The 16,148-nt window shown below is 37.7% G+C and overlaps 1 protein-coding gene across 1 annotated transcript; it reads left to right on the top strand.

Moving 5' to 3' along the window:
• The first annotated feature begins 2,025 nt into the window (after nt 1-2,025).
• On the top strand, nt 2,026-2,991 carry LOC107800728 (dof zinc finger protein DOF5.3-like). The gene has a single exon (XM_016623950.2). It carries the CDS (start codon nt 2,163-2,165, stop codon nt 2,904-2,906), a length of 744 nt encoding a protein of 247 aa, XP_016479436.1. The 5' UTR covers nt 2,026-2,162; the 3' UTR covers nt 2,907-2,991.
• The last annotated feature ends 13,157 nt before the right edge of the window (nt 2,992-16,148 follow it).

Here is a 16,148-nt window from a genome sequence, read left to right as displayed (position 1 = left end):
TTAAGCAATCAAACTTTCTAGCAAGCAAGCAATTCTCTGTACTGGTGTCTCTCCCCCTCGACACCGTGGTTCTTTTTCTCTAATAGCTTTCATTAATGTAATCAAGTTTTCTTTCATTCTCAATTCTCATTTATGTTCTCTCAATTACTCTTGACATTGGTTTTCCCGTACGACACTGACAATCTCGTCTAGCGTACGGAGAGGACCTCAGTTGGCAGATAGTAACTACACTGAATCAGTTTCTTAGCCTTACGTCGCCCTTCCAAGGAATCTCAGGAAGGCGTCACGTAACAGTATATATGATTTAGGGATGGGAGCATGGGTTCATGTGCCCCATGGAACAACCCCCCCCCCCCCCAGATACGCCCCTGATTCTTAGTGAGATAATATATAGCCACATCAATTTTAAGGCTTAGTTTAGATTATAATTAAGTTTAAAAAAATCAATTCTTTTTTTAAACTGAGACGAATGAAGTAATATATATTAAGAAAAAGAAAGAGGAAAGATGTGGCTAAGTATTACTACCATCTTTAGTTCTTTTTTGTTTTGATTTCTCACTTAGTACCCAATATGCGCATCGGAGCCGACTAATCCGAATCGATATCAACCAGCAAAAATTTCTATCAAAATTGATTTTGTGAGAAGAAAAGGTAAAGTTAAGAAAGAAGAAACAAAGGAAGCAGTCTTAAGGCAGAAGTGGAAGGATATTTGTCTAGGTATAACGCAGCACAAACGTTGATTTAGGGCGACAGCCACCCGCAACTAGCTTCTTTTGATGTACGCGCCGTTCCATACCATCACTTTATTATCTCTATACTTGTCCCGTCGAACTTAGGATTGTAGTAATGGGTCACGTGGAACTTAGTTGGAGGGGGAGACTTATGAATTAATCCTAATAGTGGGTCACGTGAAACTTAGTTCGAGGAGAGATTGTTGGTCGTGTGAACAAAGTCCTACATTGATAGCTGAAAGATTGAAAGTATACATATAAGGTATAGGGATCTCTTAATAGCGTGAGATTTTTTGGGAAAGCCTGTACGAGCTTGACTCAAAGTAGATAATATCACACCGTACTAAAAATATCTTTGGGTCGTGTTAGCACAACAAACATGTCCTTCTCGGATTTGCCAATGGTTAATGTTTTTTTTATATATAATTAAACATGAAATCTGTCTATGCTATGAGTATGATATAAGTACTATATTTGTATCAATCTTTTCTTCAAACACAAATTTCCCCACACCTACACAACAGCTAGCAGCTAGCGCTGTGACCGTAGCTAATATGAAGGGACTTGGCGGTCTTGTTTGTGAGTAAAATAGGAATGATGGAGACATGAATGATGTGGAGTTATAATGAGTACACTATCATGATATATATGTGACACGGTCTCCATGTTCACAAAACTTTTTTAATCATTGATTATAAAGTTCACTAATCTTATTAATTCGAAATTTTCAAATACGCTCATTAAAAGGTATTACGGTTCTAATGGATTCTTAATTTTAAAAGACTAAACTTACAATCTCAGATCAACAGTGAATTGATCCCAACGATCTCGTTAAACTTTTATTTGTGTGCTAAGATGCCTGGATACACATTTCTCATACACCCCTGGTAATCACTATGAGAATAAAATCAATAACTTTACAAAAGACTTTGAATCTACGTGACTACTGAGCTACACTTTAGACTATTTCAAAGGGGTTCAAAATATAATATATAGAGACACAAAACGGATTTTGCCTTATATGTGTAATGTAATTTTCCGGGAAAGAGGTTTCGGATGAACCCCTTACACCCCCCCTAAATCCGCCGCTGACCACGACACAGAGTTAGAGCATGGGCTAGTACTGGTTCAGCCGAATTCAGTACAAATTATTAATTTAGAAACCAACAAACTTTATTATAATCCCAACATAATTTCAAATCCTGACTTGTGCCTAACCTCCAAATATCCCCCACCCCACCCCACCCCAACCCCCTCCTTTCCCCTCTCTTTCTATATAAATGAAGCGACACGGTTTTTCATAGAGGGGCAAGCCATAATTAAGTTTATCTAGCTTTCTCTGTGATTCAAATCAACCCTTCTAGTTTTCTTGAAAGTTTCTAAATTATATATTAGATCATTCTTGTGTTTTCTATCGCTGTCTCAACAAAAATGTCATGCCAAACACTAGAAAACATGTTGGCTTACACAAATAAGCAAGAAAAGAAACCAAGGCCAGGTGCAGAACAAGCACAAAAATGTCCAAGATGTGACTCAACCAACACAAAATTCTGCTACTACAACAACTACAGTCTCACTCAACCTAGATACTTTTGCAAATCATGTAGAAGGTATTGGACCAAAGGTGGTACACTAAGAAATGTTCCAGTTGGTGGTGGCTGTAGAAAAAACAAAAGAATATCCTCAAAGAAAAGCCAATTAGATCATGAGTCCATTGCCAACAGTGCTAATTATCCACTGTCATCTTTTACACCATTGTCATGTTATGAATCAAGTGATTTAAGTCTAGCATTTGCTAAGCTCCAAAAACAGGCAAGTGGGAATTTGGGAATTGAAGAAAATGATATGTCAATGATGTGTAGCAATGTTTACTATGATGATTTTCTTGGTGCACAAAGGGGTGGTTTTCTTGAATTAACCTCAAATGGATTCCACCATAATATGTATTATGGGAAGGGTAATGATGGAAACTTGGGGCAAGTTGAAAATGGAGAAATAATGGGGTTAAATGTGAATGCAGAAATGGGAATGCTTTATGATCAAGAAATGATTTTCCCGTGGCAGATTAATGGAGAAGTGAACAATATGAGTGATTTTGAAGCTTCAAACAGGCAAAACTCGAATGGATTTGATTCTTCTTTTCATGGACTTAACCATAGTGGTCTCATAGCATGAAAACCGTTTTTTATATTTTATTTTATTTTACATGCCTTAATTAATGCGTGTATTATTGATACAATTATTGTTATTTTACCTTTAATCCTTTTTTTTGGGCACCGTAGTTGTTATAGACCAACTTCATCCATGTCACTCAAGTCAAGTTAACACTTGGTTCTAAATTTTAGGATGCTCACCTCAAATGTTAGTAATTGGATTCTAAATATCGGCTTCTACTAATGCCAACTCCATATATTATTTAGCCATCAACACCTTCCTAGGCATCCAAGAAGCTTGATAGCGATGTTTGGCTAAGCTTATAAACTGATTAAGTTAAAAGTGTTTATAAGTCAAGTGCTTATAAGTTAAAAAAATAAGCCAAAAATCACAAGCTAATCACCCCTAGCTTATGAATTTTTAACTTATAAGCACTTTAAGTTTGACCAAAGTTTTTACTATTTTATCTTTAAAATATTCATTTTTAGAACAAAACTCCTACATTGATACTCACTGTCTCACGTATTTTTTCAACCTAAACCCCCCTCCTCTTCAAGTCTGTAATTTTTATTGACTATTTAAGGTAAAGAAATTCTCTATTCATTTGCATATTTGTATTTATGTGATTGTGTATTAATCTTTGAACTGTAATAAATGAGGACATATCAAATTTTTGGTGTATTGCTTTCTAAGTGTTGTGGTGATGAAGACAATGTTTATTTCTCTTCAAATATTTTGTCCTATTTAGGTTTATTTTTTTACTGAGAAACTTTTGTCAATTTTTTGATTATTATAACTTATGATTATATGCTTATTATAAAAATTATCTTATCTAATCACGATTGTATTTAAAATAAAATGACAAATAGAATATTTTATATTTGAATCGATCTGTAATCTAACATTTTGAAGAAATTATGTCCTTATAAGTGTAAATAGTTTTTAGGTTATTTAATTTATTTTAACAGAAAAAGAGCTTATCGGCACTTTTATATCAAATACTGCATCAACTTATTATCAATTTCAACACTTGTATCCAAACACGTAACTGCTTAAAAGCACTTTTCATCACTTAATGCTTATCAGCTACTTCAAATCAGATAAACTTCCATATTCCATACCAATAAATCCAGTATATTTCACCTTTAATTTATTATAAGTAATATTGAAATTACATGCTACTATGCCAGGAAAATGTAATGGCAGATTCAGAAATTTTAACATTATGTAATACGTAAGGTTCGAACCTACTTTTGAGCGATTTTAGCGCATAGTAGAAGCTTAGTGAACCGGGTTGTCCTTTTTATTTTTAAAGTGGTGCACCGTTATACTCAAAATCATGCGTCCACCTCTAGTTATAAGTAACATAAGAAAAAAAATAAGTTGTAGGAGCCCAAATTCAGACCTGGATCATCAAGAGAGTGTAGGTACTTAAGCACTCCTACAAATCAGTGCCTCTGTTCAGTTTTTGTGCTTTTAAAGGCTCGTGTAAAATATTTAAAGGGTCCTCACTATATATATATATTGTCGAGGCTAACGAATTACGATGACCTCCTCCCCCAACGTAGCTCTGCCCCTACACTTAACCAAGAAAAAATATTATACTTAACTATATTATATTGAGGTTTGGAAGGATAAGACAAGAGGGGTTGCTCTGGTGGTAAGCAACCTCAACTTCCAACTAAGAGATTGTAAGTTCGAGTCTTCTCAAGAGTAAGGTGAGAAATTCTTGAAGGGAGGAATGATGTCGGGGGTCTATTTAGACATCATTATGAGTACAGGAAGGTGGGAAACTAAAAACAGATTGGAGATAAGAAGATCAGGAAAGCAAAGGAACGAGGGCCCCTCTCCCCCTGGCCAACATATGAAACAAGAACAGAACTGATGCCAAGTGATGTAGTAAAACTTGAATAAGATGTGAACACTGATCAAGAATCAGAAGGGAAGAAAACAGAATAAAGACAACAAATTCCACTACTGCCAAATCCAATTGTTAAAAACCAAACAGACTCAGTTACTAACAGCCAAATGCCCACTCCTATTCCCACTCAAATTAGTTTGTCTTTCAGTGACCTCAACCAAATCTGATGGCGTTTTTGGTTGATTTCTCAACTGCTAGCCCTGTTGGGTTTGTTAAATGAAACTAACGAAGACAGAATCGCGAGCAGCACGTGATTAAACCAGCCTTGTCACGTGTCAAATCGATTTATCTATATTATATTAAAAGAAGAGTAGTGAAGCACGAGGTTAAGCCAAGTGAGAAACATAATTAATGGAAGTAGTAGTTCAATAAGAACTATTTTTTAATTATAATACAAATCTCTATTAATAGTATAATTTAGTTAACATTTTTTTGTATAATTATGGTAGGGACGAAATAAATTATGGTAGGGACGAATTTTAATAAATTGATCAAGCTTTGTAACTGACCTTATTTTAGTACAATATACATTACTGTAGGTATCTTTAATTAAAATTTTATGCATAATTCAGTTATGGTAGGTATCCTTTTTTGAGAAAGAATCAATTAAATTTTCGTTTTGTATCTTATACATTAATTTTAAGTTGAAATAGTAATTCTTTATTTAGTACAAACTTTGTATCTAACCTTATTTGGGTGCAATATACATTACTGTAGGTATCTTTAATAAAAAATTTGTGTATAATTCAGTTATATTAGGTATCTTTTTTTGAGAAAGAATTAATTAAATTTTTATTTTGTATCTTACACATTAATTTTAAGTTGAAATGATAATTTTTTATTTAGTACAAGCTTTGTATCTGACCTTGTGATATACTTTACCATAGGTATCTTTAATTAAATTTTGTGTATAATTCAATTATGGTAGGAAAAATAATTAAATAGTAATATATATATATAATGAGGTTATATTAATGTTGACAATTCGGACAATAAATATTTTATACATAAATAAATATTTCTTAAAATAATAGTGAAAATATTGTTGCAATAATTAGAATTTTTATGATTAATATTTGAATTGAGTATTGCTAGGTTAAGTTTGAACGTATAAGATGATTTTTGGAAATGTGGTCCAATGGAGAAAATAGAAGAATAAGATATATTTGAATTTGAGATGGGACCTTTTTTTTCAATATGATAAGAAAATTCAGATTTAAGAATATGAACAATACAGTCAAAGTTACTATTGAAATAATTTTTATTTATTATTTGTATAATATTAAAATGAATGTGATAAAAGTGGATATTAAATTCAAGTAAACTAATAAAAAGCATATGACAACGTTAATAATATTAAGTATTGAATATACAATAGAAAAATGGGAAACAAATAGAGAAAAAATCAAAATTTCTATCATAAAGAACAAATAAGGATAAAACTTATTTAAATTTGATATAAAAAAGTTTTTTTAAGTATGATAAAAAATGGTCATGATGTGGATAAGGCCACATAACTGAAGTTTAATAGATTAAAAAAAATTTAAAAAATCAAAATATTAATATTAAGAAATAGAAGGGAAATAAAATAGTTTAAAAATAAAATAAAGTAAATATATAATGCTTAAAAATATTATTAATAAATTTAAACAATTTGATAATTTTGGGTATTAATTTTAAATAAAATAAATATTTATTTCAAGATTAAAAAATAATACATCGATTTATATAATAATATTACTTTGTATTTTGATTTAAGTAAGAAGTAAAAAAAAATGTAACGACCCTGTAGGCATATAAATTTTAAATCCATAAAATAATTTGGATTATATTTTAAATTCAAGATATATTAGTCCAAATAAATACTATGGGCTAATATAATTGAATTAATTATATAAGTCCAATACATGTGGGTTAAATAAATAAGTCTTAATTCATTGGGCTAGCCCATTTAATTGGGCTAAAGTGATGAGCCCACTCCATTAAGCCCAAGATGTCATCTTCCTAGAGGCCTAGTTTGGTGCCATGTGTCAAATGACGTGGCGCGCCAAGTCAAACGGAAAAGCCAATAGGACCATGCCACGTGTCAAAATGACAAGGCATGTCGAGTCACACTGAAAGGCTAATAAAATCGTGTCGCGTGTGCAAGTGACATGTTCTGGTCAATCAAATGCAGTCATCTCACACTTCAATTTGATTGGTCGGAAAGAGTTTGTTTTTACCATGACTCCTTCCTTCCACAACTATAAATAGGGTTGTTCATAACTCAGAAAAAACACTAGAAGTTATGACAAGAAGTAAGAAAGAGCTCGTGGATCAAACGCTGCAAATTCCTCTGTAAGTTTCAAGCTTCAAGTTCAAGTTTAAGAAATCAAGTTCAAGCTCAAGAACGAAGAACAAATCAAGGTCAAGGTCAAGCAATCAAGTTCAAGCTCAAGAACGAAGAAGAAATCAAGCTCAAGTTCAAGAACGAAGAACAAATCAAGATCAAGTTCAAGCAATCAAGTTCAAGCTCAAGAAAGATCAACGTTCGAGGCAACAAGTACATATTCAAGATAAAGCTAAAAGGCCCTTAAATTTATTTGCTACTGAAAAGAAGAATCAGAGGATTCATAGAGATTGTAACACTCAAATATTCGAAATAAAATACTACAATTGTTGCGATATTTTTCGGTCTTGATTTTATTTTCTCGACATAATTTATTGTCAACAAATTCTGGCACGCCCAGTGGGACAATCTCTACCTCTCATCTCAACTTTTCAATCACCAAAGTTCAAGAACATTGAAATGGCTTCAAAGAAAATCCACTCCGATTCAACTTCCGCTAAGGCTGCTAACTCCAGGTTCTATGCTGATATGGAAAGCATCCTCGATGTTACCTTTGGAAGCTTCGAACCAGTTACGAGGAGGAAAGCAAGCTCTCTAGGACAACAAGCACCCCAAGTGTCGTCTGCATCAATCCCAATTTTTGGATCTTCATCCTCAAAAGAAGCAAGATCTTCCACAAATGCATCTGAAGGAGGAAGCGATGTTGCTGAAAAGATCAAGAAAACTCTTGCTTTGTTTGACCTCTCCGGATCCAAGCACTCTGCTGTGAAGGAAGATGATGATGCTTCAAGTGATGGATCCTCCCCACTTACACCACATAGCGTGAGCCAGTCAAGGATCAATCTGTGTGAAAATCCATGCTAGTCTCCGTCGTCCATGACAATCACTCAAGCCATGGTGACAAACACTTCATCTATGGAGGAGCAGTTGGCAAACTTGACGGAAGCAATCGCTGGCTTGACCAAATACATGCAAAATCAAGAGGCTAGAATTGACAAGATAACAGACAAGGTAGGAATCTTGATGGAAGAAGAATCCACCCATACACCTGGCAAGTTCCCAGAAGTTCTAGAGAGTGACTCTCTCCCAAGACAAGCAGCATCCACTAAGGCTATCCTTGTCTCATCTGAAGGGATGATTCCAATCGATCAACTGAAGGAGTTCATCGAAGGAACCATTAAGAACAAATATGAAGTTGCTGCTAAATCCTCCCTTACATATACAAAGCCGTACACTACAACGGTCGATATGTTGAAGATGCCTACTGGATATCAACCTCCGAAGTTTCAACAGTTTGACGGTAAAGATAACCCAAAGCAACATGTTGCGCACTTCGTGGAGACATGCAACTATGCTGGGACTTATGGAGATTACCTCATCAAGCAGTTTGTCCGCTCGCTAAAAGAAAATGCTTTTGACTGGTACACGGACCTCGAGGATGGATCTATCGATAGCTGGGATCAACTAAAGCAAGAGTTCCTCAATCGCTTTTATAGTACGAGACTCACCATGAGTATGATAGAACTTACAAATACTCGTCAACGAAAGGGGGAACCAGTTATCGACTTTATCAATTGTTGGAGGAATGCAAGCCTCAACTGCAAAGACAGGCTTAGTAAAACTTCAGGCATAGAGATGTGTATCCAAGGCATGCATTGGGGATTGCGCTACATCTTGCAAGGTATCAAGCCTGGCACATTTGAAGAACTTGCAACTCGTGCCCATGACATGGAATTGAGAATAGCCTCCACTGGAAATGAAAGGCTGCCCATCTATGAACCTCGCAAAGGGAATGACAAGCAAGAAGTCAGGAAGTGGGGCAAGTTCGTACCTAAGTCTGAAAGCAAAGAAGCTATGAATATCAACTCGTCACCTGTGAAGTTCACGACGAAGGTGAGCAAGAAGCAGAGTATGAAATCCACTTCTTTTCAAGATAAGCCAAGTGGAAAGTTGACTCTAAAAGAAATGCAAGAGAAGGAGTACCCATTTCTGGATTCTGATGTGCCAGCCATTTTTGAAGAACTCCTCGAGTTAAATCTTATTGAGCTTCCAGAGATGAAGCGACCAAATAAAGACGGGAAAACAAATGATCCAAATTACTGCAAATATCACTGACTTGTAAGCCACCCTCTTGAGAAGTGCTTTGTCTTCAAGGACAAAGTCATGGACTTGGCTCGCAAAAAGAAGATCGTGCTTGTAAATGAGAAAGCAAGCGCAAACCAAGTCTCTATCACCTTTGGCTCATTTAGTCCGGATGAATTATGTGGTTTTAAAGAAAGCAAAGATGAAGGATTACTGGAGAGCGACAAAGCTGAAGTCAATCAACCTGATGATGATGAAGGTTGTACATTGGTGACTCGTCGTAGGCACCACAAAAGGAGCCCACGAAAAGGATCAATAGAACAACCAACAAGGAAGATGATGGTAAAAAGACCAACGAAAAAGAATCCAGTTAGGCATTTGAAGAAAGCAAAAGTGGAGATGTACCATCCTCAAAAGCCGAGAAATCCAGTGGCCTTGGAGGAGTTTTTACCAAGTTAGTTCCGCACGAAGATTTACCTTGAGGGCATTGACACCTCTTGTTGCCATGCTGACAAAGGGGAAAAAAAGAGTAATGACCTACCGTTGGCACCATCTTCGGAAAAGCCCGTTGAGTCCACTCCTCAAGAAGTTAATGCTTGTGAGGAAAAGGTCACGTTCACAAATGACGATCTTTTGCTAGGTGACACTCCTCATAACCTTCCATTGTACCTGGTTGGCTATATGTACGATGAAAGGGTAAATCGGATTTTGGTTGATGGAGGATACTCAGTGAACATTTTGCCAATCCACACTGTAAAAGAACTTGGTATTCCCATGAACGAACTCTCAGAAAGTCGTGTGATGATCTAAGGATTCAATCAAGGGGGGCAAAGAGCCATAGGCGCGATCAGGCTAGGAATTACTATTGAAGATATGCAATCAAGTGCATGGTTGCATGTGAGCGATGCGAAGACTTCATACAATGTTTTGCTTGGGAGGCCTTGGATACATGAGAATAAAGTAGTTTTATCTACCTACCATCAATGTTTAAAATACTACGAGGGTGAAGTTGAGAAGATAGTAGTTGCTGATAATGAGCCATTCACCGAGGCTGAGTCACACTTCGCCGATGCAAAGTTCTACTTGAAGAACCGCATTGTGAAGGAGCTGAAAGCTGATGATGGCATGAAAAGTAAGAATAAAGAGCCCTCAACTAAAAGAGAAGAGTTGACTACTAGTGAAGCCAAAGCTGTTAGTAAGGAGGTACAACTCAATGTGAATAATCTTATAGAGGGAATATTACGTCTTATGGCAAGAAAGTAAGTCTGGCACTCCGATATGTCCCTAAAAGGAAGAAAGACGAAGGAGAACAATCTAATTGCCAAGCTAACATGCTAAATGAGTTAACTCTTCCGGTTAAACGAATTGAGGCCGAAAAGTCGTCCTCAATGCCGCTTTCAGGGTTTGTAGCCCAAAATTGTTTGCAGAATGTGGCACTCCCTACAAAGCGAACAGATGAAGGTTTTGACCCTAACGCTTACAAGCTATTTGCAAAAGCTGGATACAATCCCAATAAGCCGTCAAAGTTAAGGAAGGTCTCTTCAGAAGCTGCAATGAGGCAACCACATAAAGGTTTGGGATACAAGCAACCGTCACCAGTGTGCATCTCAATAAGAAGGGCGAGCAGCAATTATATCACCGTACAAGATGAATCAGCCGCTTCTAACAAGCCTTCTATCTTTGATCGACTTGGAAAATCACCTGTGAGGACCTCTGTGTTTGAAAGATTGGGTCCACTAAAGAAGGGGAACAAGTTCCGGAGAAACTCTCAAAGCATAAGAACACCCCGCTTCACCCAAAATCCAGGAGATCTCTAAGGATTTCCAAAGTTTGGTTCCTTCTAGAATGAGGCGACAAACAAAGCTTGTGGTTTCACGTAAAAAAGTACTGAAGGTAAAACCATATACGGTGGTCTATACTAAGAAACATGATGAAGACGAAGAAAGTGTGGGTTCTTCGTATCATGTTACTGTATAAATCGAGAATGGCATTCCATCTTCAATGGAAGATAATGCGGAATTGGAGGATGTTTCGCCGTGTTAACACATATCCTTAAATGATGGGGACCCTCAAGAAGATGAAGATGTGAAAGATGCTCCACCTGAACTTGAAGAAGGAGTAAAGACGACGATGAATTAAAAGAAGTTAACCTTGGCACCGATGAAAAACCAAGACCCACCTACCTAAGTGCTTTACTAGAAGCTAATGAAAAGAGCACTTATATTGAGTTACTCAAAGAGTTCAGGGATGTCTTTGCTTTGAGTTACAAAGAGATGCTTGGATTGGACCCGAAAGTAGCAGTCCATCACCTTGCAGTCAAAAATGATGCTCACCCTATTAAACAAGCTCAAAGGCGTTTTAGGCCGGACTTGGTTCCCCTGATTGAAACTGAAGTTAACAAACTCATTGAAGCTGGATTTATTCGGGAAGTTAAATACCCAACATGGGTTTCAAGTATTGTCCCTGTAAGGAAGAAAAATGGCCAGATTCGAGTATGCGTTGACTTCAGGGACCTCAATAATGCATGTCCCAAAGATGAATTCCCACTTCCTATTCCAGAGCTGATAATTGATGCTACTACTGGTTACAAGGCAATGTCTTTCATGGACGGTTCGTCGGGCTATAACCAAATTCGCATGGCACTAAAAAATGAAGAGCTTACTGCGTTCCGCACCCCCAAGGGTATTTATTGCTACAAGGTAATGCCTTTTGGCTTGAAGAATGCTGGTTCTACTTACCAAAGGGCTATGCAGAATATTTTTGATGATTTTCTCCACAAGAATGTCGAATGCTATGTTGACGACTTGGTGGTGAAATCAAGAGAAAAGGGTGACCACATGAAAGACTTGAGGATGGTATTTGAATTTCTCCGGAGGTACCAACTTAGGATGAATCCGTTGAAATGTGCCTTTGGAGTTACTTTTGGAAAGTTCCTTGATTTCATTATCCGACATCGAGGGATCGAAATTGATCAAGCCAAAGTGGATGCCATTTTGAAAATGCCTGAGCCTCGAGATATCCATGAATTGAAAAGTCTGCAAGGAAAGCTAGCATACCTTAGAAGATTCATATCAAACCTGGCTGGGCAGTGCCAACCATTTAGTCGCCTCATAAAGAAAGGTGTTCCTTTCAAGTGGGACCAAGCTTGTAGCAATGCCTTCGAAAGTATCAAAACCTACTTGATGAAGCCTCCAGTTTTAGCAGCACCTATACTTGGAAAGCCATTGATACTGTACATTGTGGTGTAGGAAAGGTCTGTTGGAGCACTGTTGGCCCAAGAAAATAGTGAGGGGAAAGAAAACTCTCTTTACTACTTGAGCAGGATGATGACACCTAACGAGTTGAATTATTCGCCAATTGAAAAATTGTGTTTGGCGCTAGTCCTCTCAATTCAAAAGTTGAAGCACTACTTTCAGGCTCATGTTGTCCGTCTTGTTTCTAAAACAAATCTGATCAAGTTCGTGATGTCAAAACCTGTTCTTAGTGATCGACTAGCGAGATGGTACCTCCAATTTCAATAATTCGAGATTTTGTACATCCCTCAGAAGGCTGTAAAAGGACAAGCATTGACAGACTTCTTGGCAGATCATCCGATACCTGATGACTGGGAGCTAACTGATGAACTACCTGATAAGGACGCAATGGTCATTGAAGTTCAACCTCCATGTAAGATGAACTTTGATGGTGTTGTGCATCGTGGGGGAGCCGGGTCTGGCGTAGTATTTGTCACTCCCCAAGGTGAAATCTTGCCCTACTCCTTCACCTTGACACAACTTTGTTCCAACAATGTTGTTGAGTATCAAGCATTAATACTTGGGCTCGAAATGGCCGTTGATATGAAGCAATTGCAATTGCAAGTTTTTGGTGACTCCCAATTAGTGGTCAATCAGCTTTTGGGTAGTTACGAGGTTAAGAAGCCTGAACTACGCCCATATCATGATTACGCTAAAAAGTTGATGGGGTGGCTCGGTGATGTGACTATTCAGCATGTGCCAAGGAAAGAAAATTAAAGGGCTGATGCTTTAGCTGCTCTAGCTTCATCATTAACCCTGCTTGACCAAGCACAAGTTACCGTCTGCCAAAAATGGGTAGTATCGCCGCCAAATGAGGCTGAAGGTGAAGAAGACGAACTCAAGCATCTTGTTGCTATTTCTGAAGTTGAGAAAGAAGAATGGCGACAATCCATTATCGACTATTTATGCTATGGGAGACTTCCAGAAAATCCGAGGAAAAGGACTGAAATTCGCCGTCGTGCACCTCGCTTCCTTTACTACAAGGATACTCTATATAGAAGGTCGTTCGACGGAGTACTCTTACGATGCCTAGGAGAAGAAGAAGCTCTCCAAGCTTTGCAAGAGGCACATTCTGGGGTATATGGGTCACACCAGTCCGGACCAAAGCTCCACTTCCATATAAAAAGGATGGGATATTATTGACCAACAATGGTAAAAGATTGCTTGGACTACACTCGAAGATGCAAGGCTTGTCAAATCCATGCGAATTTTATTCATCAACCTCCTGAAGTGTTGCACCCGACTGTTGTATCCTGGCCATTTGACGTTTGGGGATTGGATGTTGTTGGACCACTACCAAAGTCCTTTGGTGGGCACCTATACATCTTGGCTGCAACTGACTACTTCTCGAAATGGGCTGAAGTTGTTGCTCTTAAAGAAGTAAAGAAGGAAAATATTCCAAGTTTCATCCGAGTAAACATTATTTATCGTTTTGGCATTCCTCGTTACATAATAACGGATAATGGAAAGCCATTCGATAATAGGTTGATGAACAAGATTTGTGATCTCTTTAGCTTCAAGCAACGTAACTCTTCGATGTATAATGCTGCCGCCAATGGTCTAGCTGAGGCATTCAACAAGACTCTATGCAACTTGTTAAAGAAAGTTGTCTCCAAATCCAAACGAGATTGGAATAACCATATAGAAGAATCTCTATAGCCATATAGGACGACTCAACGCATGCCAACACAGGCGACTCCTTATTCACTTGTTTATGGATTTGAAATCGTCTTGCCACTTGAGCGTCAAATACCTTCATTACGACTGGATATTCAAGAAGGGATCACTGATGAAGAAAATGCTCGACTTCGATTAGAAGAGTTGGAAGCTCTTGATGAAAAGATATTGGAAGCTCAACAGAGTACGAAGACCCATAATTACTTCCCATAAAACTGTAGGGAAGTTCACTTCAAAATGGGATAGGCCATATGTCGTACAAGAAGCTTACTCAAGTGGGGCTTACAAACTGGTTGATGCAGATGGTACGAGAATCGGCCCTATAAATGGCAAGTTTTTGAAGAAGTATTATCCTTGAAGTTGCAACGCTCCTTGACGTACGAGCCTAAACTGCAAGTCATGATGCTCCTTGACGCATGAGCCTAAACTGCATGTTGCCACACTCCTAGCCCGCAAGAGTATAAACCGTGTATGGCCCAAGAAAAAAAGTCCGGTAGGTTGAAAATCTCGAAAGAGGCGGCCTAGGCAAAAGTTAGGACGTAAAAAAAAACTACACAATCTGAACTACGGTATGACTTGATCCTCTTCACCGAGGTACATAGGCAGCTTAGAGTTTCATTCTAAGTTCAGTCGCATAAGTTCAAAGATACATATTGGCCCAATTGTTGTTCGAATGAAGTATGAAGGAATGTAAGATCAAGCTGAAATGCCATCCTCCTACTGAACTTTGACCTCATTTGATTTAAAGGGGGCAACCTTCCATGGTAAATTGATATCTTCGATGGGCCGATTTTAGGAGGATGTCAAGTATTTGCATTGAAGTTCAGGGATTCTCTATATCTTCAGGTTCGCCAAACCTTCAAGTTTGTTGGTCTCCAAGTCCGCCCTCTGCCTTAAAAAAAGGGGAAGAGAAGAGAGACATCAAAAGGAAACACAAGTATAAGGAAAGGATTGCTTGGCACAACGTTTCAAATTCAGTGAGCCTTGAACTCAAGATATTTGTGAGAATATGGCTCTTAAATTTCGATTGATGGCAAGTAAAACATCTTCCGATCTCGAGGCTTCCATACCAAGATATGAATTTTTGTGAGACTGCGCAAACCTGGAATTGATGGCGTGGTGCAATATAAAGTTGATTTCAAAATATTATCTAGGACGATTCTGAAGTTGTTTGATTGAGAATTTTGGGTATGTTCTAAATCTGGAAGTCTAGTTTTCTTGAAATCAACAAAGTTGAAGTCTTGAAGTCCGTCGATCTTCAAGTTGAAGTCTTCAAATCCGTTGATCTTCAATTAGGCCCTCCAAGTCTCAAAAGTTGAAGTCTTCAAGTCCGTCGGTCTTCAAGTTGAAGTCTTCAAATTCGCTGATCTTCAAGTTGAAATATTTAGGCCCTCCAAGTCTCAAAGTTGAAGTCTTCAAGTTCGTCGGTCTTCAAGTGTCAGTCTTCAAATTCGCCGGTCTTAAAGTTGAATTGTTTAAGCCCTCCGAATCTTCGAGTTGAAGTCTGCAAAGTCCGCTAAATCTTCAAAGTTTTCCAAGTGTTCAAGTCGATGTCGTCTTCGAGTTGAAGCTTTATAACTTTCCAATCTTAAGGTGGACATATAAGTCCCTTTGCACCTTAAGTTGGCCTCGCCGATAGTCAAGCCACATTGAGAGTAATCTCTCCGATAGTCGGGCCGTTTTGAGAGTAATCTCTCCAATAGTCAAGCCACATTCTGTGGATATTTTGAGAGTAGTCTCTCCAATAGTCAAGCCACATTCTGTGGACATATAAGTCCCAATCTTAGGGTGGACATATAAGTCCCTTTGCACCTTAAGTTGTCCTCACCGATAGTCGAGCCACATTGAGAGTAATCTCTACGATAGTCAGGCCACAATGAGAGTAATCTCTCCGATAGTGGGGCCGTTTTGAGAGTAATCTCTCCAATAGTCAAGCCACATTCTGTGGACATTTTGAGAGT

The sequence above is a fragment of the Nicotiana tabacum genome, chromosome 18, assembly GCF_000715075.1.
Source record: "Nicotiana tabacum cultivar K326 chromosome 18, ASM71507v2, whole genome shotgun sequence".
Classification (NCBI taxonomy): domain Eukaryota; kingdom Viridiplantae; phylum Streptophyta; class Magnoliopsida; order Solanales; family Solanaceae; genus Nicotiana; species Nicotiana tabacum.
Note: the sequence above shows the minus strand (reverse complement) of the source record. Positions and strands in the feature narration are given on the sequence as shown.